General features: G+C 46.0%; 1 protein-coding gene across 1 annotated transcript; it reads right to left on the bottom strand.

The window, feature by feature from the left end:
• Positions 1 to 441: 441 nt before the first annotated feature.
• Positions 442 to 21,199, bottom strand: nfatc3b (nuclear factor of activated T cells 3b). Its single transcript, XM_070972886.1, has 10 exons — positions 20,854 to 21,199; positions 14,756 to 15,419; positions 13,015 to 13,404; positions 11,804 to 11,966; positions 10,505 to 10,704; positions 9,033 to 9,205; positions 5,916 to 6,056; positions 5,776 to 5,831; positions 4,169 to 4,892; positions 442 to 835 (listed from the first exon to the last, which is right to left on the bottom strand). The coding sequence occupies exons 1-10, from the start codon at positions 20,924 to 20,926 to the stop codon at positions 705 to 707; spliced, it is 2,715 nt and encodes a 904-aa protein (XP_070828987.1). The 5' UTR covers positions 20,927 to 21,199; the 3' UTR covers positions 442 to 704.
• Positions 21,200 to 21,430: the final 231 nt, after the last annotated feature.

Here is a 21,430-nt window from a genome sequence, read left to right as displayed (position 1 = left end):
GGATGGCTCACATTTATCTCTGGATCAATACAAGGTACCAGCTAACTCAGCTAGCTGGTTAGCACAGCTTAACTTTAGCTGGCAGCAACAATCATCTTAAGGTACTCCAACAGAGTAATTTCTAACTACTGTAATTGTGTGACTGGTTCAAAGGCTACATCAGCAAGCTAAGCTTGCTAGCTATTTAGCTAATACTGTTCTGAATCAAAGGTGCGAGAGTTTGGCAAATGTAGAGTCAGCATGAAGACACAAGTCTGTAATTCAGCATGTGAAGCTCCACAGCAAACAGTTGAGGTTGGACAGCGTTTATGTAACTCAGCGAAGGAAATGTAAACGATAGAGAATCAAACCAAGCTGTAAAATCTGAAAATGATCAGCTGAAGGACTTTAGATTCGTACTGGATCACATCCAGACTCTCTAAATAGATTTCTTAATTAAAGGTGATTGCTGTGATGGTGGGACATTCAGCACCTGTCATTCAGGTGAAGCACAGTCCTTCTGTCAAGTTCTACATCGGGTCACAAACAGCTACAGGATCTTTGGTTTGTTGGTAAAAAGGTTCCTGAGGCAAAGAAGGAAACAGTCGAGTGACACCCTGAAGAGAGTCCGCTGCTGGCTGCTTTTCAAGCATTTGAAGGTCACTTTGGTGCACCAGGAGCGTCCGCTGGTTTTAGTCCAGAAAGCCAACAGTAGCAAAAGCAGATCACTGCCGAGGGCCTCCACAGAACCGCGAGGAAGCCTCACTGGATCTGTGCTCCCAGTCATACTGGTCAAACTGGTCAGGCTGGACGCTGCTGCTCAGACTGCCGATGTCTCTGTCGATGATCTCGTTGACTGCGACAAACACAGAAGGAGGAGACAGAATCATTTATCACTGAACATTGCTCAGTGGTTTTCAGATCAACACCTGTCTGACAGCTGGCTCACACCTGTCTGACAGCTGGCTCACACCTGTCTGACAGCTGGCTCACACCTGTCTGACAGCTGGCTCACACCTGTCTCACAGCTGGCTCACACCTGTCTGACAGCTGGCTCACACCTGTCTCACAGCTGGCTCACACCTATCTGACAGCTGGCTCACACCTGAATGACAGCTGACTCACACCTGTCTGACAGCTGGCTCACACCTGAATGACAGCTGACTCACACCTGTCTGACAGCTGACTCACACCTGTCTGACAGCTGGCTCACACCTGAATGACAGCTGGCTCACACCTGTCTGACAGCTGGCTCACACCTGTCTGACAGCTGGCTCACACCTGTCTGACAGCTGGCTCACACCTGAATGACAGCTGGCTCACACCTGAATGACAGCTGGCTCACACCTGTCTGACAGCTGGCTCACACCTGAATGACAGCTGACTCACACCTGTCTCACAGCTGACTCACACCTGTCTGACAGCTGGCTCACACCTGTCTGACAGCTGACTCACACCTGAATGACACCTGGAGGGGCTAAAGATGGAAACATGATGTAACAGTTTGTCAGAAAAGGTTGAATTTTCTGAAGAAAAGTGTTTGCTGAGCAAAGCTAACCAGCGTGATGTTAAACAAACAAAGTCACTCAGGTTTCAGGTATTTGTTTTTCCTGCAGCTTTCTGTCTTAGGTGTGCACCTGACGGACGTGGCTGAGGTCCAGTCAGTGCACCTTGACTTCAGGAATGAAGTTCCACACTCAGGTTTTAAAGTGGTGTCTGAAGGTGTGCACTTCCTAATGTGAGGCTGCTGGGTGGTTAAAAATCACCAAACTTTTACTGCGAGTTCTAGAAACAACCATAAAATATATTTAAAATAAACCCCTTGAAGACTGAAGGACAGTCCTGTGACAGACTGGATTCCTGTACATGTTATCCCCGTCTTCTTGCCCAGTGCATGCTGGGATTGGGCCCAGTGCCCAGTGACCTCAGACAACCCAAAAATACATCCGGCAGTTGAGATCACTTTCCTCTCGGGACAGATTTGGGATGAAACCAAATTGTTTCCATAGGTGTTTGTGGCACATCGACACTTTACAGACTGAATGATTCATTGAAACGAACGGATCAATAAGTAATCGCTGAGTGAGGCCATCTAATCCATGCAGCCGACGGCGCATCATCACGTGTCTGCTGCTGCTGTTTCCACAGTTTCAGCTCCGCTGTCGGTGTTTCTGTTCGAGACTAACCAGGTTCTGTGGTGCAGCTCCTTGTGTGGCCACAGGGGGAGCAGCTTCTCACACACTGACCTCAACTTGTTCTCCTTCGATTTAATACATGTGATGCTAAGTGTCTGCTGAATGCACCTGGACAGGTGTGCTTTACACCCTGCAACGTGTTCTGTGCTGCACTTTCCAACTGCTCACTGGCCACTCATCAGTCTGATTCACATCATCAAGCAGTGCATCAGTTTATGACTGTGCAGGTGGGAAATGAGGAATGTCTCTTCTTCGTGGAGCAACAGTGAAGCTGCTCTGCTGAGTCTATTTGCACAGCAGCATATGGCATCATGTCTAATCATAGCTCTGCAGTGAAACCTGAAGCTTGTGAGGCAAAGCAGCAACACTGCATGTCTGGATCCAGACTGGCTCACACATTCAGTTCAGACTCCTTCCCATCACACACAAAGCTGCAGAAGCTGCCTCCCCCTCCCTCTCCAGGACCTCCCCCTCTGCCTCCCGCTTTCTCTGCAGAACTCCAGAACTGTTTCCACGCTGAAGACGTCAGGTTTAACCTGCTAACTTTTAACCCGTTTCTAGGACAGTTTCTGTTCTACCAGCTCCACCAGCCTGCTACCTCCTTCATCAGTCTTCCTGGAACAATATGCTCCTATGAAAGGGTTTGTACACACCCTGTACAGTGACCCTGTGCTGGGCAGTAAAACATGAGCGCTGTGTCATTTTAACGCCTTCCTGTTCTGTGAGCCGTGCTGGTCACAGCTCAAAGCTGCCAGTCGCTGCTCACGGCTCTGGAAGAATGAAAAATGTGCGTTGACATGCCTCCAGTACTTTACTGAAAGCCACTAACAACAATACGAGCAGTATTAACACAGTGACAGCCACAGTCACATCGGCAGTAACAGTAGTAGTAGTTTAAGTAGTCTTCGTACAAGCTTTAGTGATCGTGGTATTTCAGGTCAGTGAGCACTCACTGGATGTTCTGCAGGTCAGAGGATGTTCAGTTTGGAGGTTGGTCGTTGATTCAAACTGAAATACTGAAACCGTCATGAAGATCTGTTCAAACGTTCCTGCTCCTGAGAGGATGAATCCTACCGTCTAAAACACTCTGAAACACAGCACAACATGACCAAGCGTCTGACCTTCACGTCACCAAAATCAACCACTGGTGGGCAGCAACAGCAGCAGAGATATCCATAAACTGCTGCAGTGCAGTCGCTCCTGCAGGTGTTTAAATACATGAACTCTGAGCTCAGGTCAAAGTCAAGCTGAAAGGCAAAGGGGGCGGCGGTGGCTGGAGGGAGGGTCAGAGGCCTGACAACAGCTGCTGCCCAACAACTGAGGCGCAGCTACTAATTTAACCCCCATGTGCATCAGTCAGACCAGCAACAAGCAGGAGCAGCTATTATTAACCCAGATCAGACAGAAACTCAGTATTCAGACACAAACCTTAGCAGAAACACTCACTGAGCACTGATGTGGATCACGACAGCCTGAAAACCAGATCTGATTCCCAGGACCTGATCACAAGTCTAAGCAACAGGCTGCTTGATCAGATGAAGCACCAGAGTCTCGCAGTAACAGTCCAGTCAGCAGGTTCAAAGTTTAGTTTTCAAATTCAAACATAATTCACTTCATTTACAGTAAAGTCACCAAATTAGTGCTGAGCCGACTGCAAAACCATTGCAAACATTTCCTGAAGCACTGTACTTCAGTTGTTGTTTGTCATATACATTTCAAACAAGTTGGGACAGGAGCGACAAAAGATTGGGAAGGTTGTGGAACGCTCCAGAAACACCTGTTTGGAACATTCCACAGTTAAACAGGCCCACTGGTAACAGGTGAGAGGATCTGATTGGGTATGAAAGGGGCATCCTGGAAAACCTCAGTTGTTCACGTCATGAAGTATTTTCTCACTATGGTACTGCTACTTTTACTTAAGGATCTGAGTACTGAGTGTGACTTGGTGTTCACTGCTGTGACTCGGCAGGAAAGACTTCTTCAGAGCTTCCTACCGTCATCTAGAGTGATCTCCTGGAGGCCCAAACTTTCTTCTGGCTCCTGCTTGATGCTCAGTACCTCCTCTGGACTGGACAGCACGGGGTCCTTCTGGGGTTCAGCAGGGGCCACAAATGCTCTTCCAGAACTCAGAGAGGATGGAGAGGGTTCCCTCTGAGCTCCACCAGAGGAGGCGGGAGGGGGGATGCCGAGGGTCTGAAGGGGTACAGAGGAGACCTGGGGAGGCATTGTGCAGATCTGAGGAGACATGATGGCGGTCTGAAGAGGAATCAAGGTCTGACGGGGGACTGCAGGGGTCTGCGAGGTCATAGAGGAGGAGGAGGCGGAGGAGGAGGTTTGAAGAGGGATGGAGGAGGTGTGAGAAAACATTAAGGGGGGAGGGGGATGATGAAGACGAGACGTGTTCTGGGAAGGAGGACCACAATGCACTGGGATGTGGCAGGAATCATAATAAACCACGTCAGGGCCAAGTGCTTGGTCGTGGGGGGGCACCTGGCAGGAGGCCGGACAGAAGCCAGCGGGATTGTGGGAGGCGCGGTCTGCATCCCAGCGCTCCTGTTTGACTCCAGCACCAGCAGGGAGGTGACATCTGACTCCCGGTAGGTAGGTGAAGCTCTGAGTCAGACTTCTTTTTCTCTTCCCGTTGGAGACGAAGAACTGGACTTGGACCGGATCCTTTGTCGTCTTATTGTAGGAAGGCACCTCCACCACAATGCTGGACTGAAAAACAGAAACACGGAGACGTGAAGGAAACTACAGAAATCCTAAAAAAGTCTCATGAATCGCATCTAAAGACCAAACTTCAAGAAGAAAAGTCCACAGACAGTCGGTCTGTCTCTGAAAGTCAACGTCTGAGTCGCTCGTCATTCTCAGGATGTTGGCTCTTAAACACTCAATCCGAGTCATAAAATCTACATCAAGTCCACAATCTTCAGTGAAGGTGTCACGTCTCAGTCTGACACACTCGGACTCTGTGGTTCAACAAGCTCCTGTTAACTTCCTCTCAGGGAATCCTCATTGCCCTCTGAAGCCACGTTCAGAGGCTCCAAACACTAGAGCGAATGATGAAGCAGGGGAGCGCTCAGAGGGAACGTTCATCAAACGATGACATGATGGACAGTAAAGCAGAATTAAAGCCGCAGGAATCAATGTGTGGTCACAGGAGGGCAGAAGAACTCCACGTTAGGCTGATGGAGAAGCCGACCTCATCTTACTGTAGTGTTTCAGCAATGTTAGCAACATTAGCATCTCACTGTCGGTGGTGAGAGAAGCATTCAGATCCTCACCTGAACTTCTGTCATCATTAGTTTGTCTTTATCCAGGAGCAAATGCCTGCAGATGAGGAGCTACTCTTCCTCATGGCTTGTCTTCCCTGTTATAATATAACACACTGTGCATGCACCTGAAATACACCTTTCACATTCTATAGTTATACATTTCATATCTGCCTCGTCCTTCCATTATTAGATATTGCGACGATTCTTCCTGCTTTGTCACCGGAATCACAGAAAAATCATTTTAATGATGTTAATCTTTTCTATGACCACATACTTTGAACTGTAAAATATATTTTCATGGTATTTTTGAAATAGTTTCTACTCACTCCGCTGCTTTTTTCTGGCACCAATCTGGCATCCGTTTCCCACACCGATCTTCCATCTGAGGGGGCACAACATGTCAGTTCACACCGAAACAGGTGGGAGGACGCTGGACATGGAAGCATCTGATGAAAGCTCATCTTACCTGGTCCCTTCTCCATGAAAATAACCCTGGACTGTGAGGAGAAGTTGGATCCAGTGATGAGCAGCTCCTCTCCTCCATCCGCAGAGCAGCTGGCCGGACTGAAGCTGTCCACCTGAGGAAGCTCCTGGCCCGAGCGCTGGGCTGAAACACAATGTTGTTTGTGGGTGGTGGTATTTCAACACATCTGTGGTTTCTGCATGCTACGCAGCAGACTGTGACTTCAGTACATTTGTCAGCATGTTGGTAGGTGTCACAGGGGATGGTTGCTGGACTGTCCCTTTGTCTTTCTGTCCGCTTTGAAAGACAGTCCAGCAACCATCCCCCGCGACACCTACCAACAGCTCCAGCTCCAGTCACCTCCACCAACGGCCACCTTAAAGATCCCCCCCTCCCCACCCACCTCAGTGACGACTCTTTCCATTCATGAGAGGGACGTCAACAAACTCTTCAGGAGACAGAACCCCCAGAAAGCAGCTGGACCGGATTCTGTCTCCCCATCTGCCTTGAAGCACTGTGCTGATCAGCTGTCTCCAGTGTTCACAGACATTTTTAACACCTCACTGGAGACATGTCATGTGCCAGCCTGCTTCAAGTCTTCTACCATCATCCAAGTTCCCAAGAAGCCAAGGACCACAGGACTTAACAAATTCAGACCCGTCGCCCTGACCTCTGTGGTCATGAAGTCCTTTGAGCGCCTTGTGCTCTCACACCTCAAGGACATCACCGACCCTCTCCTGGACCCCCTGCAGTTTGCATACAGAGCCAACAGGTCTGTAGACGATGCAGTCAACCTGGCCCTCCACTCCATCCTCCAGCACCTGGACTCCGTAGGAGCCTATGCCAGGATCCTGTTTGTGGATTTCAGCTCTGCTTTTAACACCATCATCCCAACTCTGCTTCAGGAGAAGCTCTCCCAGCTGAGCGTGCCTGACTCCACCTGCAGGTGGATTACAGACTTCCTGTCTGACAGGAAACAGTGCGTGAAGCTGGGGAAACACGTCTCCGACTCAAAGACCATCAGCACCGGATCCCCTCAGGGCTGCGTTCTTTCTCCTCTGCTCTTCTCCCTGTACACCAACAGCTGCACCTCCAGTCATCAGTCTGTCAAGCTGCTGAAGTTTGTGGACAACACCACCCTCATCGGACTCACCTGTGATGGGGACGAGTCCGCCTACAGGTGGGAGGTTGACCATCAGGTGACCTGGTGCAACCAGAACAACCTAGAGCTCAACACTCTAAAGACAGTGGAGATGGTTGTGGACAACAGGAAGAACTCAGCATCACCTGCCTCCATCACCCTCTGTGACTCTACTATTGACACTGTGGAGTCCTTCCGCTTCCTGGGAACTATCATCTCCCAGGACCTCAAGTGGGAGCCGAACATCAGCTCCCTCATCAAGAAAGCACAGCAGAGGATGTGCTTCCTACGGCAGCTGAAGAAATTCAATCTGCCAAAAACAATGATGGTGCACTTCTACACAGCCATCACTGAGTCCATCCTCAGCTCCTCCATCACCATCTGGTACGCTGCTGCCACCACCGAGGACAAGGGCAGACTGCAGCGTGTCATTAGGTCTGCAGAGAAGGTGATCGGCTGCAATCTCCCGTCTCTCCAGGACCTGCACACCTCCAGGACGCTGAGACGTGCAGGAAAGACTGTGGCTGACCCCTCCCACCCCGGACATCAACTCTTTGAGACACTCCCCTCTGGCAGGAGGCTGCGGTCCATCAGGACCAAAACCTCACGCCACAACAACAGTTTTTTCCCGTCTGCTGTCAGCCTTATCAACGAGGCCCAGAACCCCCCCGACACTCTTCACACTCCGCCTCTGTCTCATCTGTCACCAGTGTTGGGGCTAGTTACTCAAAAAAGTAACATATTACATATTACTCTCAAAAATAGTAATGCCTTACTTTACTTTATTACTCCCTGGAGAAAGTAACTAGTTATATTACATGTTACATTTTTTTTCTTAATTACGCTATAATTGCCTGAGATGCATCAGATGGAGGGAGAACAGACAAAGGAGGAGTGTTCTTTAGGGTCTTTATTAAACCAACAACAGCCTGGCACTGTCTGTCATGTCTATCATGACACTTTCCATCATGGCGTAACATTTATCTAGGTACATTTTGAAGGTTTTCCTGTTGGAAAACGGCTGGTCTCCCCCTGCTATCGGTATTTTGCCGATTATCTTTCGAAAAGACAGCGATTCGATGGTAGAAAGAGGTAACATTTCCTCTACTACGTACAAGGCAACAAGCTTATTTATCTCGGATTTTGATGTTGGTTGTACTTTATGTTCAAATGAAAGCTTTTGCTGCTTGCGGGGCTGCTTGTTCATGTCACTCCGTCGCTTCGCAACGAGCTTGATGTGTCTGTGCTGTCGCTCCAGGTGCTTCTTCAAGTTGGAGGTATAGTTACGAGCGGTGGGTGGTTACCCAGGCAGAGCGTGCGCTTCACCATCAAGTTATTTTCCTTCCGTTGAACAAATTCAAAATAATGACTGAATCTCCACCCGTCGAATCTAGCTTTCTGCTGCTGGGAACCTTCCTCTGAAAAAGAGCTTGCCGTTGTTGACGCTTCAATTTTTCCCATCTGTCTTTGCGGGTGCCGCTCTGCTGCCGGCTGCTGGGTGTCGACCAATCGCTGATGGTGTGTGATGAAGGTGCTACTGGCAAATGTAACGCAAGTAACTAGCTCGGGAAAACTGTAATAATATTAGCATTTTCAGACGAGTAATGCCTTACACTACTAGTTACTGGAAAAAGTAATGTTATTACACCCAACACTTTCTGTCACATTGACACTGCCATAACTCTATGCGTTACATCAACGCTCAGCTTGGACTTTCTGAAAAAACAGACTGTAAAAAAAAACAGACTTGTGTATATATATTTATATTGCTATATTTTTTACTACTTTAACAGCTTATTTTTTACTAGATGTGTCATGCACCAACTTCACCAAAGCAAATTCCTTCGTTTGTCTTTGAAGCATGAAGCGACACATTCGCTGAACAGTCTGCTTTAACGTTTCTGCAGCTCCCTCGCTGTTGACCTCTGAATGACAGACTCAGGTGTAAATATAATGCTTTCAGATCACAGGTGACTTACAGCACTCCACAGGAACAGAGCAGGTCTGCAGCCACAGCATCAGGCCATCCGGCTGAGGGACGGCGACCCTGAACACGACTCGTACCCTCGTGTTCTTCCGCCCGATGTCTGTCTCTCCTTTCTTCAGTTCGATGTCGGCGTTACGCAACTTCAAGATGCCGGCACAGTCGATGCTGTGGAAACCAAGAGACACACCGTTTATCAGAATGCATCATCTGAACTTCAGAGGTAACCTGAGGAGTTACAGAGCAATGACTCCATGAGTGAGCCCACCTTTTCTTTTCTCCACTAATATGCTCACAATCAAACAGTTGATGCAACCCACATTCCTGCCAACCACAGAGGGTGGAAATGCAAAGATGGACAGACGAGCTGTGGCAGCTGGAGCGGTGAACACCTCACTGGCTGCCAGCTGGACCTGCACCTTACATCGCCAAATGACTTGGCAAATGAAAGTGGCATTGACCTCCAAAAACAAAGCTTTCTAAAAAGCTGGGTTATTTAATGTTGCCTGCAGACAGTTTGTTGGAAACGCAGCAATGCAGCAGCAGAATGCAGGAAGGATGATTCAGTGATACAAACATGTCAAGTGTAAACAACTGCGACCGCCACACAGATGCTTCACCCTGAAATACTGCTGCTAGCATACATTACTACCAATACTAAATACTGCTAGTTCTACTGCTACAACTAATGATACTACTATCAGCACTACTACTAGCCTATTGCTACTACTGCTGATTTAATTACTACTACTTCCAGAACTTCCACAACAAAAACCTCACTCAGATTACTGCTACTGATTCTACTACAGGTATTGCTTATGTCTGTGACAACTACCCATAATACTAATACATTCAATCTGAAAATTATTTGTGTATTGGGATATCACTGGGATTAAATGATAAACAGGGCAGCGTGTCAACAGCATAGAATTGAAAAAAGATATGACTTACAATGAAATCAGACTGGGCTGAGAATGGAGCCCTGTGGTACTCCAACACTGATCATTATCACTAACATAACGTCTCTATCAGGTATTTTTATGGACGGTCAAGAAACTGGCAAACATTAAAGGCTTCAAAGGATAAGTCTGACATTTTCTTTAACTTTTCCTTTAAGAATGTCATCAGTGCCTCATAAGAACAGTTTCTGACATGTTACTGTGTTCAATTACCTGCAACAACTGGACTAAAACAACCTTTTTCTGAGGGTTTGAAAATAAAGAGGAATTTAGAAATGGCCTTACAGCTGCATCGGCCAGAGAGGCTAGGTTGTATCTTACTACCTGTTGCTGCTACTGCCTCAAGTACTACTATTTATGCTAGTACTGCTGCTGTTACTACTACCTTACATTTAAGATGGCCAATGTGGTTCAAAAAAGGACAAGATGGGTCCAGAAATCAGTGTGACCATGATTTCAATGCTGTTAAAATCAACTCTGATGCTAAAATTGCTGTTCCCTGTGTTACCTGGCGGACATGTCATTTTCTGGAAGCAGAGGGATCTCCAGGACTTTCGTACTACCCATAATCTTCTCCTGGCAGTTGGTGGTCACCATCTTCCCCGTCACACGGTGGACCTGGTAGAAGGAATGAGGGCGAAGGTTGCGGTCGTCCGCAGTACCGATGAACAACAGCAGGCTGACCGGCTGCTCGCAGAATCCCATCAGCTGAAGGCATTAAGTTCATCAACACACATGTGGTGAGCACTTCCTGCCAGAAGTCACAGCAGCCATGTCTCTCTCAGCTGTCCAATGTGTAAAAACTGAAGTGTGACATCTGATCAATCTAGTTCTGACTGAACCTGGGCTGACATGGGTGCGTGTTTGGCAGCATATTCTGGTGGTGTTTTCATATGCTGATTGACAAAGAGAATCTAATTTATAAGGTTAAAGGACTATTCCAATATTTTGACAAACTGATTGGCTCAGTGAGCTGAGATCGATATCATGTCTCATGCCTGTATGGAGGCTAAAGCCAGAATGAGATTTTGCAGAATGTAAACAGAAATGTGAGAACATTAATTTGCCATCTTTTGTGGATTTCATAAAAAAAAACATAAAACATTCACCCTGCAGCCATCTGCATGGTTCTGTGTTTCCTGTGTAACCCAGTAGCACCATGAGTTTCTACACATCTTGCAGCAGGAAGCTCATCTGGCTTCAGAGGCGGTCTGAGAACGTGACACCCGCAATGGTCCTGCGAGTGTCCGTTACATACAAGGCTTGGGTGGAGCTTCACTGTGCTCAGCCTGCCTCTGTTCACAGGCTGTCCACAGATGCTCTCTGATACATCTCTAGTGGATCATCACTGTAAAACGTTCGTATGCTAATTGCAGCATTACCACTAATGACAAATTTTTCGATTAATCTATGTTTTGTTTGATCTATAAAATGTCTGAAAATAGCAAAAACTGTCATTCACAGTTTTCCAGAGCCCAGGTAACATCTTCAAAATGATTGTTTGAGCACCGAACAGTCTAAAGCCCAAAGCCCATTCATTCACAATGGTATCAATCCTCACTGAATGTTTGGAATATTTGCATTACACACGACGTAAACCATTAATGATCTGTGTTGTCATTTCATTTTCTGTCGATCAATTCAGCTCTATCTGATAACACACAACATTTCTTGACAAAGTGCATCTGAGAATGCTGCACTGACATTAAAAGCCTCTTGCTGGGAGACCTGAGCACAGAAGCCAGAATTAAGATGGAATTAAGAATAAAGTCACAGTCAGACGGAGAGTGTTGGATTGAGGACTTACCTTGATGACAGGATGTCCTGCAGTATTTGCCTTAATGGACCCTCTGCTGCCCTCCGTCTCATAATGCGCCCTGTGGTAGGATCTGGGCTGGACCTCCAGCTTTAACTCGCACTGGTCAAACTGGCTGGGCAGAGGCCAGTCCAGAGGAGGGGGCGATGAGGTCCTGGAGGTAAAGACAACAGGCGCAGTACACATCAGATACACCAATCATTATTCGTTCAGTAGTAGATCTCTGAATGGAGTTTCCATTCAACACAGTCAGGGGAGAGAAAATTTGACCACCCACTTAAAGGACAATGAAACCAAGACATTTACTGAAGTACACTTATTTGTTTTCCCATGTCAGTCTCATGACTGTACGGTAAATATGAAGCTAAAGCTGGAAGCCAGTTAGCTTAGCTTAGCTTAGCTTAGCGTAAAGGCAGGAAACAGGGGTACATAGTTAGCCTTCAAAAATGCACCTAAGAGCAGTTGCCAGGCAACCAGCAGATGCTCTATGAAGTTCCTGATCATGGCCAAGAAATAGTCCTACATATAACCCCCTGTAACACTGCAAACCAGAGCTGCAGCGATTAATCAACTACTTTTGATTAAATCTATTAAAATCTCTGATTCCAGCCTCTTAAATGTGGATATTTTCTGGTTCTTCACTCCTCTATGACAGTCATGTGCATAACTTTGGTTTGTGGACAAAACAAGACAAGAAGAGGAAGTCATCCGGTCTTTGGGAAACACCAACTGACATTTTATAGATCAAACAACTAATTGATGAATTGAGAAAATAATCAACAGATAAATTGACATTAAAAATTCTTGTTTCTGCCCTACTACAAACTGTTGTTTTCACTCTTTAGCTTGTATATGAATTAAACAAGCAAGATATCAAGTGTCAATCAGTGAGCTTCAGAGGTGTTCATTTTATGACCTTTGGACTGAGCCAGGCTAGCGGTTTCCCCCTGTTTCCAGTTTTTATGCTAAGCTAGGCTAACCGCTGGCTGGCTGTAGCTTTATATCTAACAGACACATTGACAGTGGCATCAATCTTTTCACCGAACGCCACTGTGGGAAGAGAAAAAGCATATTTTCCAACATGTCAAACTGCTCCTTTCTGTAAATTCATTAACCACCTGGTAAAAGACAACAACAAAAGCTTCATTTCGGAGAAGCACAACATTTAAAAGTAATAATAACTTGAGTGAAATGAAGCCGACCTGAACAGAGGAGGGTTTCCAGGTTTGGGTTTGTTCCAGCTGAAGTGGGAGGGCACCTGAAGGAAGAGCTGGGCCAGGCCATCCTGTTCACGGCCCTCCTCTCCAGGGGAGTCCTGGAAGGGCTCCAGCCCAGGTTCTCCTTGACCAGCCAGGAGGGCCAGCTGGCTCCCAGACGTCCTCCTGGTTTTGGAAGGGACATCTAGCTCTTGGTAGCCAGACATCATGAGGGTGCCCGCGGGGCTTCCCACCCAGGTGTCGTCTGTCACGCTGCCTCGCGGAGAGGTGCCCGGTGTGGGGCTGGGGGAGTGGTGAGGGGAGGGCGAGCGGGCACAGGGGTCGGCACTGGAGTGGCGTCTCTTCCCACAGGGAGAGGTCGGTCTGGATGACGGCCTGAGAGAGAAGTCCGGATTAGCAGGACTTTGCCAGTGTCAATGTTGAATCAAATCAAAACTGATAATTAGCATTTGATCCGAAAATGAAAAATCAAACTCGGCTTCCTGCGCACAGTTAAAGGCTGTTTTCTAAACTAACTAATGTTCAGTGGTCATCTGACTACGAATATGGCTTCTCGATCTTGATCTCAGTTGCAGTGCTGTGAAAAAGTATTTGCCCCCTTCCTGATTTCTTACTATTTTGCATATTTGTCACACTTAAATGTTTCATACAAACACAACCTGAGTAAATACAACATGCAGTTTTTAAATAATGATTTTATTTATTAAGGGAAAAAAGCTATCCAAACCTATATGACCCTATGTGAAAAAGTAACTGCCCCCCCCCCGTTAAATCATGAGTTACACCCAGGCCTGATTACTGCCAGACCTGTTCAATTAAGAAATCACTTAAATAGAAGCTGTCTGAGAAAGTGAACCACTGATGATCCCCAAGACTTTTGGAAAAATATTCTGTGGACTGACGAGGCAGAAGTTGAACTTTTTGGAAGGTGTGTGTCCCGTTACACCTGGCGTAAAAAGACCACAGCATGTGATAAAAAGAACATGAAAGCAACAGTCAAACGTGGTGGTAGCGTGATGGTCCGGGGCTGCTTTGCTGCTTCAGGACCTGGACGACTTGCTGTGATTGATGGAACCATGAATTCTGCTGTCTACCAGAAAATCCTGAAGGAGAACGTTCGGCCATCAGTTTGTGACCTCAAGCTCAGGCGCACTTATGCAACAGGACAACGACCCAAAGCACACCAGCAGGTCCACCTCTGAATGGCTTAAAAAACACAAAATTAAGGTTCTGGAGTGGCCGAGTCAAAGTCCGGACTTAAATCCAACTGACATGCTGTGGTGTGACCTTAAACGGGCAGTTCATGCCCGAAAACCCTCCAATGTGGCTGAGTTAAAACAGTTCTGTGAAGAAGAGTGGGCCAAAATTCCTCCACAGAAAGACTCATTGCCAGTTATCGCAAAGCCTTGATTGCAGTTATTGCTGCTGCGGGTGGCACAAGCAGTTATTAGGCTCAGGGGCAATTACTTTTTCACACAGGGCCATGTAGGTTTGGATAGCTTTTTTTCCTTAATAAATAAAATCATTATTTAAAAACTGTATTTTGTATTTACTCGGGTTTTGTTTGTCTAATATTAAAATTTGTGTGATGATCTGACACATTGAAGTGTGACAAATATGCAAAAAAAAAAGAAATCTAGAAGGGTGCAAATACTTTTTTACAGCACTGTATGTAACTTGGTTAAGTAAATAGCTAGCAACTTTTGGAAACTATGATGGTGCGTACCTGGAGGTGGGCCGGCGGTTCAACCAACTCTCCTCGGTGACACTGGTGCGAGGGGAGTGGCAGGGCGACTGATGTGGTGACAGTGCTGGGCTGAAGGCCAGAGGATGCTGGTACTTCTGTTGCCACAGCTCAACCCCAAAGGCCCCACCCCCGCATCCTGGGGATCCCAGTGGTGACCCGAGGGGGGACCCCAGGGCGAGGCGGGCAGCATCGTGCAGATCCCCCTCCACGTCGTCATAGACGTGAGAGAAGGACTCGCAGGAGGAGAGGTCAGACATCCAGCTTCTGGAGGACAAGCTGCTACAAGGGCTTGGGCAGAGCGCCGTGTCCCGGTAGCAGGCATCCAGGGGCAGGTAGAGCTGGCCCCTGGACCTGGACAACTCAGGGCAACCCCCCTCTGCCCCTCCCAACGCCAAAGCTTCCTGGCTACTGCCCAGCTCCACATGGCTGTTCGGAGCGATGGAGGTGATCTGGATACTCGGGCAGTCAAAGGTTCTGGGGTTCCCGTGGGCCGCATACTGGAGCTCCTGGGACTGGTATCCGACATGCAGGTATTCGTCCGCGGTGTGGAAACATGCAGGATGACTGTGCAGCTCCTGGATGACGGGCTGCTCTGTCAGAGCCTGAGTGGAGGTGGGAGGTGTCCTGACATCCAGATCTGGACCTGATGTAAATCAGACACGTGATCATTTGCAATGCAAACATGTTTGTTTTTATTTCCACGTAGCAGCAGCCTCAGTTCTGCAGCTGACCGGTAATATTCATGTACCACCAGTAGACAGATTCAAAAAATGTTGGAAAGAAACAACATCAGAGGGTTTCCTACTGTGTGGACGACCACCTCCATTACCTAAACATGGCAACTCTTCTGAAAGGAAGCATTAACATTAGTGAAGAGGCACCGCTTCATAGCAGATCAGTATATTCACTGTGCAGCCATTGTTCGGAACAGAGGCTCTCAAGTGTTTTACTCAAAGGTCCACATTTGATTTTTATTCACCACGACGACTGGTGATAACAAAACAAAGTTTAATCAATTAATTTTCGTCACGTCTTGTGATTGGACCAGCAGGAAACTGAGACACAGACAGATCATCTATGTTTATTTATGGCTAACGCTACATTTACACAAATTACTGTGTCCCAAAGAAAAGGAGGCACGTTCTGTTCGTGTGCTGAGAGTAAATCCTCTGGTGTCACCGTAACGTGTGAACTCAACACTCTGCATCAGTTAACGTTGCCATGACAGCCAGTGGTGTAGTGCAGGGTATACACAGGTATACAGCATATACCCACTTACAGATCCCCTCAGATGCACACCATTTAGTAGCGTGCTGCAGTGACCCACCTTACTCTGCCTCTGATTGGCTATTCCTCATTGTTGTCTTCGTTGGTTGGTTGGGTAGGAATATCAGGGTAAGCTGATCAGAGGCAGAGTATGGCGGGTCAAACGTTGCCAATGCCATCCTAGGAAAATAAATGTTGCCTGTGGTCTACCTGCTTGTCCTGTTGGAAAATAAAGTCAATAATTAAATTAGACTTAAAGAAGGAAATGAAGGGAACATGAAGCGAAACACTCAAACATCAATCTGCTTTAGGAAAAACGAACCTCGCGATGCTACATTGGTGCTAGCCAGCGGCTCAGCTAACGATGTCAGACTATACAACAAAAACTGCTCCAAGTAATCTGCAAATTATCGGTAAATCATCTGTAAATTCTCTGTGCAATAATCTGTGCAATCCATCCTGTACATAACAGCCTGCAAACACAATTTATAATTTAAGATAATGTCTATTTTTATTTCACTCTTTTGTATAAATTACTCTATCTAATCTGTCTTTTACTGGTGCTGCTGTAAATTGGAATTTCCCCTTGCGGGACAAATAAAGGTGAATTGAATTGAATTGAATTGAATTGAATTGAATTGAATTGAATTGAATTGAATTGAATTGAATTGAATTGAATTGAATTGAATTGAATTGAATTGAATTGAATTGAATTGAATTGAATTGAATTGAATTTCCAAGTTGCCGCTCATGGATCTGTTGCTGCGCTCCGTCCGTCTCTGGATGATTTCATAATGATCGTTACTCCCTGAAGTTAAGCAGTAGAAGTTAAGTGACAATGTGAAAATACTACTGGCACATGTTTGGGTGAACTAAATATGCAAAAATAGTTTTAATGTCAGTGTTAATAGCACAGGGCCTTTGCTGGAAGGGTCACTTTAAAAAAAACAGGGAAATTCAATTCAATTCAATTCAATTCAATTCAATTCAATTCAATTCAATACACCTTTATTTGTCCCGCAAGGGGAAATTCCAATTTACAGCAGCACCAGTAAAAGACAGAATTAGGTAAAAAACAGCAAGTATATACAAAAGAGAGTAATAAAAATAAGCATTATATAAAAATAAGCATTATCAAATTATAAATTGTATTTGCGGACTGTTTTGTTCAGGATGAATTGCACAGATTATTGCACCGATCATTTACAGATGATTTACTCATAAATGATCAAAAAATGACTTTCAGCAGTTCTTGTTGTGCAGTCTGACGGCTGCAGGAAGGAAAGATGCGACGCTCCTTCACACACTGTGGATGCAGCATCCTGTCACTGATGGAGCTCCTCAGTGCACTGAGTGTGTGTTGGAGGGGGTGGGAGTCATAATGTCCATAATCCATATTGATAACTAAAAAGGAGGTCATCAGAGCTAAACACAAAACCCAAAGTTCAACTGCCAAAGAAAGAGTCCTGGTCTCAACAAAAACTCCAGTCTGAGACTCAACACAAGAGCTGGCTAACAAAAATAAACCCGTGACCCCTCTTGCCTCTAACAGACAAGCTCTGTGGTTCTCTGTGACTACCTGTAGAACAGGTGAACTATGAATTATGGACTTTACACATCTATCTGTGTTTTGGAGGGCTGGGGTCAGGTTCTGGGTCTGGGGTCAGGTTCTGGGTCTGGGGTCAGGTTCTGGGTCTGGGGTCAGGTTCTGGGTCTGGGGTCAGATGCTGCCAGCGGTTCAGAGCTCAGTGTGCTGGTCTAACTGGGGAGCGGTTCAGAGTTTCCGCTCATGCAGCTGCACATGCTCGTCACCACAGTTCTGCTATTAATACTCGTGTTTCTCACACGCCGTCACGCTACATGCAAAACAGGCGTCAAAGCGGCGACTGCGTTCCGCTTCAGCAGCTCCACCCGACACCGCTTTGCAAATAACCGTCGGTGTAATGGACGGAGATAAATGAGGCGCGATTTAACTGCTGCCCCCCTCCAGGGCAGAAAGAGGGGGAGGAGGCCACGCCCCCCGCCAGCTGGGTGCTGCGGAGCGGTCAGAAAACCAGGAAGTAGCCGAGACAGCAGACGAGGCGGCCGTCTGAAACTCAGGGAGAGTAAATCTCTGAAAATCTCTGAGCTGAAGGTCAGAAGACGATGATTGAATCCAGCATCCATCAGAGACCCTGCAGCAGATTTCACTTCCTGCTTCATGAGGTCAGATGGCGGCAGGTGAACCTCAGGTAAACACTGAACAAACATTCCCTCAGCTTCACGTGGACAAAACCAGAATGATTAAAGACCAACGTATCAAATAAAACTGCTCTGAGTCAGTCAGCAGAAACTGGAAACAAGTTTCAGAGAAGCTCTAACAAACAGTTCCTTTCCCTTCAGGTGTGTCGGCCATGTTCTGTCAAAGGTGGGCTGAGGTGTCTTCTGTCCAAAGATTAGAGATCATAAACGCTCCATGTCAGAAAGAATGAAGTAGAGCAGCAAATCAATGAAACAGCATCAGCAAATCAGCATTTTTAGCCTCGTTGGACTGTCTGTTGATCTGTCTGTCTGTCTGTCTGTGTCTCTTTCTCTCTGTCTGTCTATCTGTCTGTCTGTTGATCTGTCTCTCTCTGTGTCTGTCTGTCTGTCTGTCTGTCTGTCTGTCTGTCTGTCTGTCTGTCTGTCTGTCTGTGTCTCTGTCTGTCTGTCTGTCTGTCTGTCTGTCTGTCTGTGTCTCTTTCTGTCTGTCTGTCTGTCTGTCTGTCTGTCTGTCTGTCTGTCTGTCTGTCTGTCTGTCACATTTGTTCAGGACAAATAAAGTTCCCATCATTCTCGGCTGTTCTTTGTGTTTAATGCTAATAATTAGCAGACATTAGCATGCTATTGGGCTGCACGGTGGCGCAGCAGTTAGTGCGCGTGCCACAGAGCATCAGAGGCTAAAAATGCTGATTTGCTGATGCTGCAGGTTCGATTCCCGGGTCGGGCCTTTCTGTGTGAAGTTTGTTCCCGTGCATGCGTGGCTTCTCTCCGGCTTCCTCCCACAGACCAGAAACACGCTCATTAGGTTCAGTAGGTGTGAGTGTGAGCATGAATGGTTGTTTGTCTTGTGTGTTGCCCTGCGATCGGCTGGCGACCGGTCCAGGGTGTACCCGCCTCTCGCCCGTTGACAGCTGGGATAGGCTCCAGCCCCCCCGCGACCCTGAAAAGGATGGGCGGTATAGAAAATGGATGGACAGCATGCTATTAAGACAAACTAGGGTTGTAATCACAGTAAAAATGCACCTGTTTAGTATCAGTGCCTACAAAATGATCAATCCATTATTGGATTAATTGCTTAATTTTCTGTTGACCAACAAATTGATTTATCAACAAATTGCTTCCAAATTCTCAAACGCAAATTTTTGCCAGTTTGACAGTAAATGACATATCTGTAGTTTTCAGACAACGTACAATATGAACTCTGATCAATACACTAAACTACAGCTGACTAATCAATATTTCTAATCAACAGAGAACAGACTGCTGCTTTCGGCGGGTTTAGAGGCTCATTTAGTCACTTGTTCACTTTCACATCCACATTTCAAAATTCAACTAACAGCCGACAGCTGGATGTGTCAGAACACGAAGATAAGACAACACAACTTCCGGTTACCATTTTCAAAGTAAAATCCTGTATTCTCTCTGCAACCCCAGAGGAAATAATGTGGAGGAAAAAATTTTCAGTACTTCTCTCCAAAGTTGACTCACCACACTGTGAGTTGAAAGAAAATTATTCACCAACCATGACGACAATTATTAATTGTTTCAATCATTTTTGCAGTCAACATGCCAAATTCTGTAGTTTCAGCTTTATCTTCTAAGTTTTTTAGCTAAATATCTTCACGTTTTGGACTGTTGGTCAATAAGCAATTCAAATATCCAAATATGGGTTCTGAGAAATTGTGATGACATTTTCGCAACTTCCTCGCATGTTGCGAAACAATCATGAAGCAGATGTTTATCATTAAACATTCAGACGGATATGAGTTACAAAAAAAAAAAACCTGACAGTCAAACAAAATCAGAGTTTATACAAAACTACATCACAATTGGGATTTTATTTCATTTAATCTTCAAGGGAAAAAAAATGCTGAAAAGCAGTCTGGATTTGACCATTAAAGAGTGAATTTTAGGTTATTCATCATTCTATTTGAACCTCACCATGACTGACTGATGCAGCAGATGACAAGCCGAGGAAACAAAACCTACAACACACATTTACCAACATATAAATGAAAGTAAGCGTACATCATACACAGGCCTCTGAACACAGTTCCCCTCTGATCGGTATACTCATCTTCTCCTGAAACAAGACGATAAGGCCTTTACGCTCTGACCAGGTGAGAATACTGTTCACCTGTCCAGCACCAACGAAACAAGCAAAAACAGATTTCACTCACTTCAAACTCCACCCCCTTATGTTCTCACTACCTGTAATACTTTCATTCCCAGCCTAGGAGAGTTAGTGAATTCCTTAAATGAAATAAGTGAAAAGAACAACACACTCAGGTGACTATATCCTGTGTTCTTAAAAAAATACGCATTGATGGGTTTACTTTAAATTTCATCCCTAATATGTCAGAAAACCGGCGTTAGGTCTACTACTCGTATATTAATGCAAAACTTCTGAATTTTGCAACCCCAAAAAGCATGGATCAAAGACGTGTTTAATGACGCTGTATTTTACTTTGAAGGCCACAGTGCTTCAGTTCCGTTGTAACTCCCGCTCGTTCCCGTTAGCTTGACGCACATGATAAATCGCTAACTGCCGTCGCCAAAGTGACACGTACCTGCTGTCTGTGTTCCGTCCTCCTCAAAGATCAGTCTGAAGTCCAGCTCCTCAGCGAACTTTAATGTGGACATTGACGTGGAGGGACACGACCTGTCCTCAGAGGCAGTCGTTAAACCGACCTGTCTGTCTCTAAAACTGACCTGTCTCGCTCACTTCCATGCGACCGAAAGCAGAACTCTGGTTCTAACAACACGTCGACTAATGTCACGACTAAAAGTTGAAAAACGGCATTAAAAACTCTCCGGCCCCGTCAATGAGTTCACCTGTTGGGTTCACCTGTCCAGTTCACCTGTTGGGTTCACTTGTTGTGTTCGTGTTTGTGTTTGCTTGCAGCGAGTTCTAGTCTTCCAGGTTGATCCCTCTGTTGCGTTCACTGGTTCCTCGGAAACTATCAACGCATGAGAGACGTTGGTGAACTGAAAGTACAGTTTGAGGGAACTGCGGCAGTTCATCAAAGTTACGTGTTAAAATACTTTAAAACCAGGCTTAAACATCTTAAACATTCTAAATGGATAATTCTATATTTTAATTGTTAATAGTTAAATTCTGTAATGCAGTTAATATTTTATTATATT

The sequence above is a fragment of the Chaetodon trifascialis genome, chromosome 10, assembly GCF_039877785.1.
Source record: "Chaetodon trifascialis isolate fChaTrf1 chromosome 10, fChaTrf1.hap1, whole genome shotgun sequence".
NCBI lineage: Eukaryota > Metazoa > Chordata > Actinopteri > Chaetodontiformes > Chaetodontidae > Chaetodon > Chaetodon trifascialis.
Note: the sequence above shows the minus strand (reverse complement) of the source record. Positions and strands in the feature narration are given on the sequence as shown.

Coding starts and splice junctions, on each gene's coding strand:
- nfatc3b (XM_070972886.1), bottom strand. CDS start 20,926: ATGTCCACATTAAAGTTCGCTGAGGAGCTGGACTTCAGACTGATCTTT. Junction 13,405..14,755: donor AACCGCCGGCCCACCTCCAG/GTACGCACCATC, acceptor CTTCTCTCTCAG/GCCGTCATCCAGACCGACCT. Junction 5,832..5,915: donor TTTCATGGAGAAGGGACCAG/GTAAGATGAGCT, acceptor GTGCCCCCTCAG/ATGGAAGATCGGTGTGGGAA.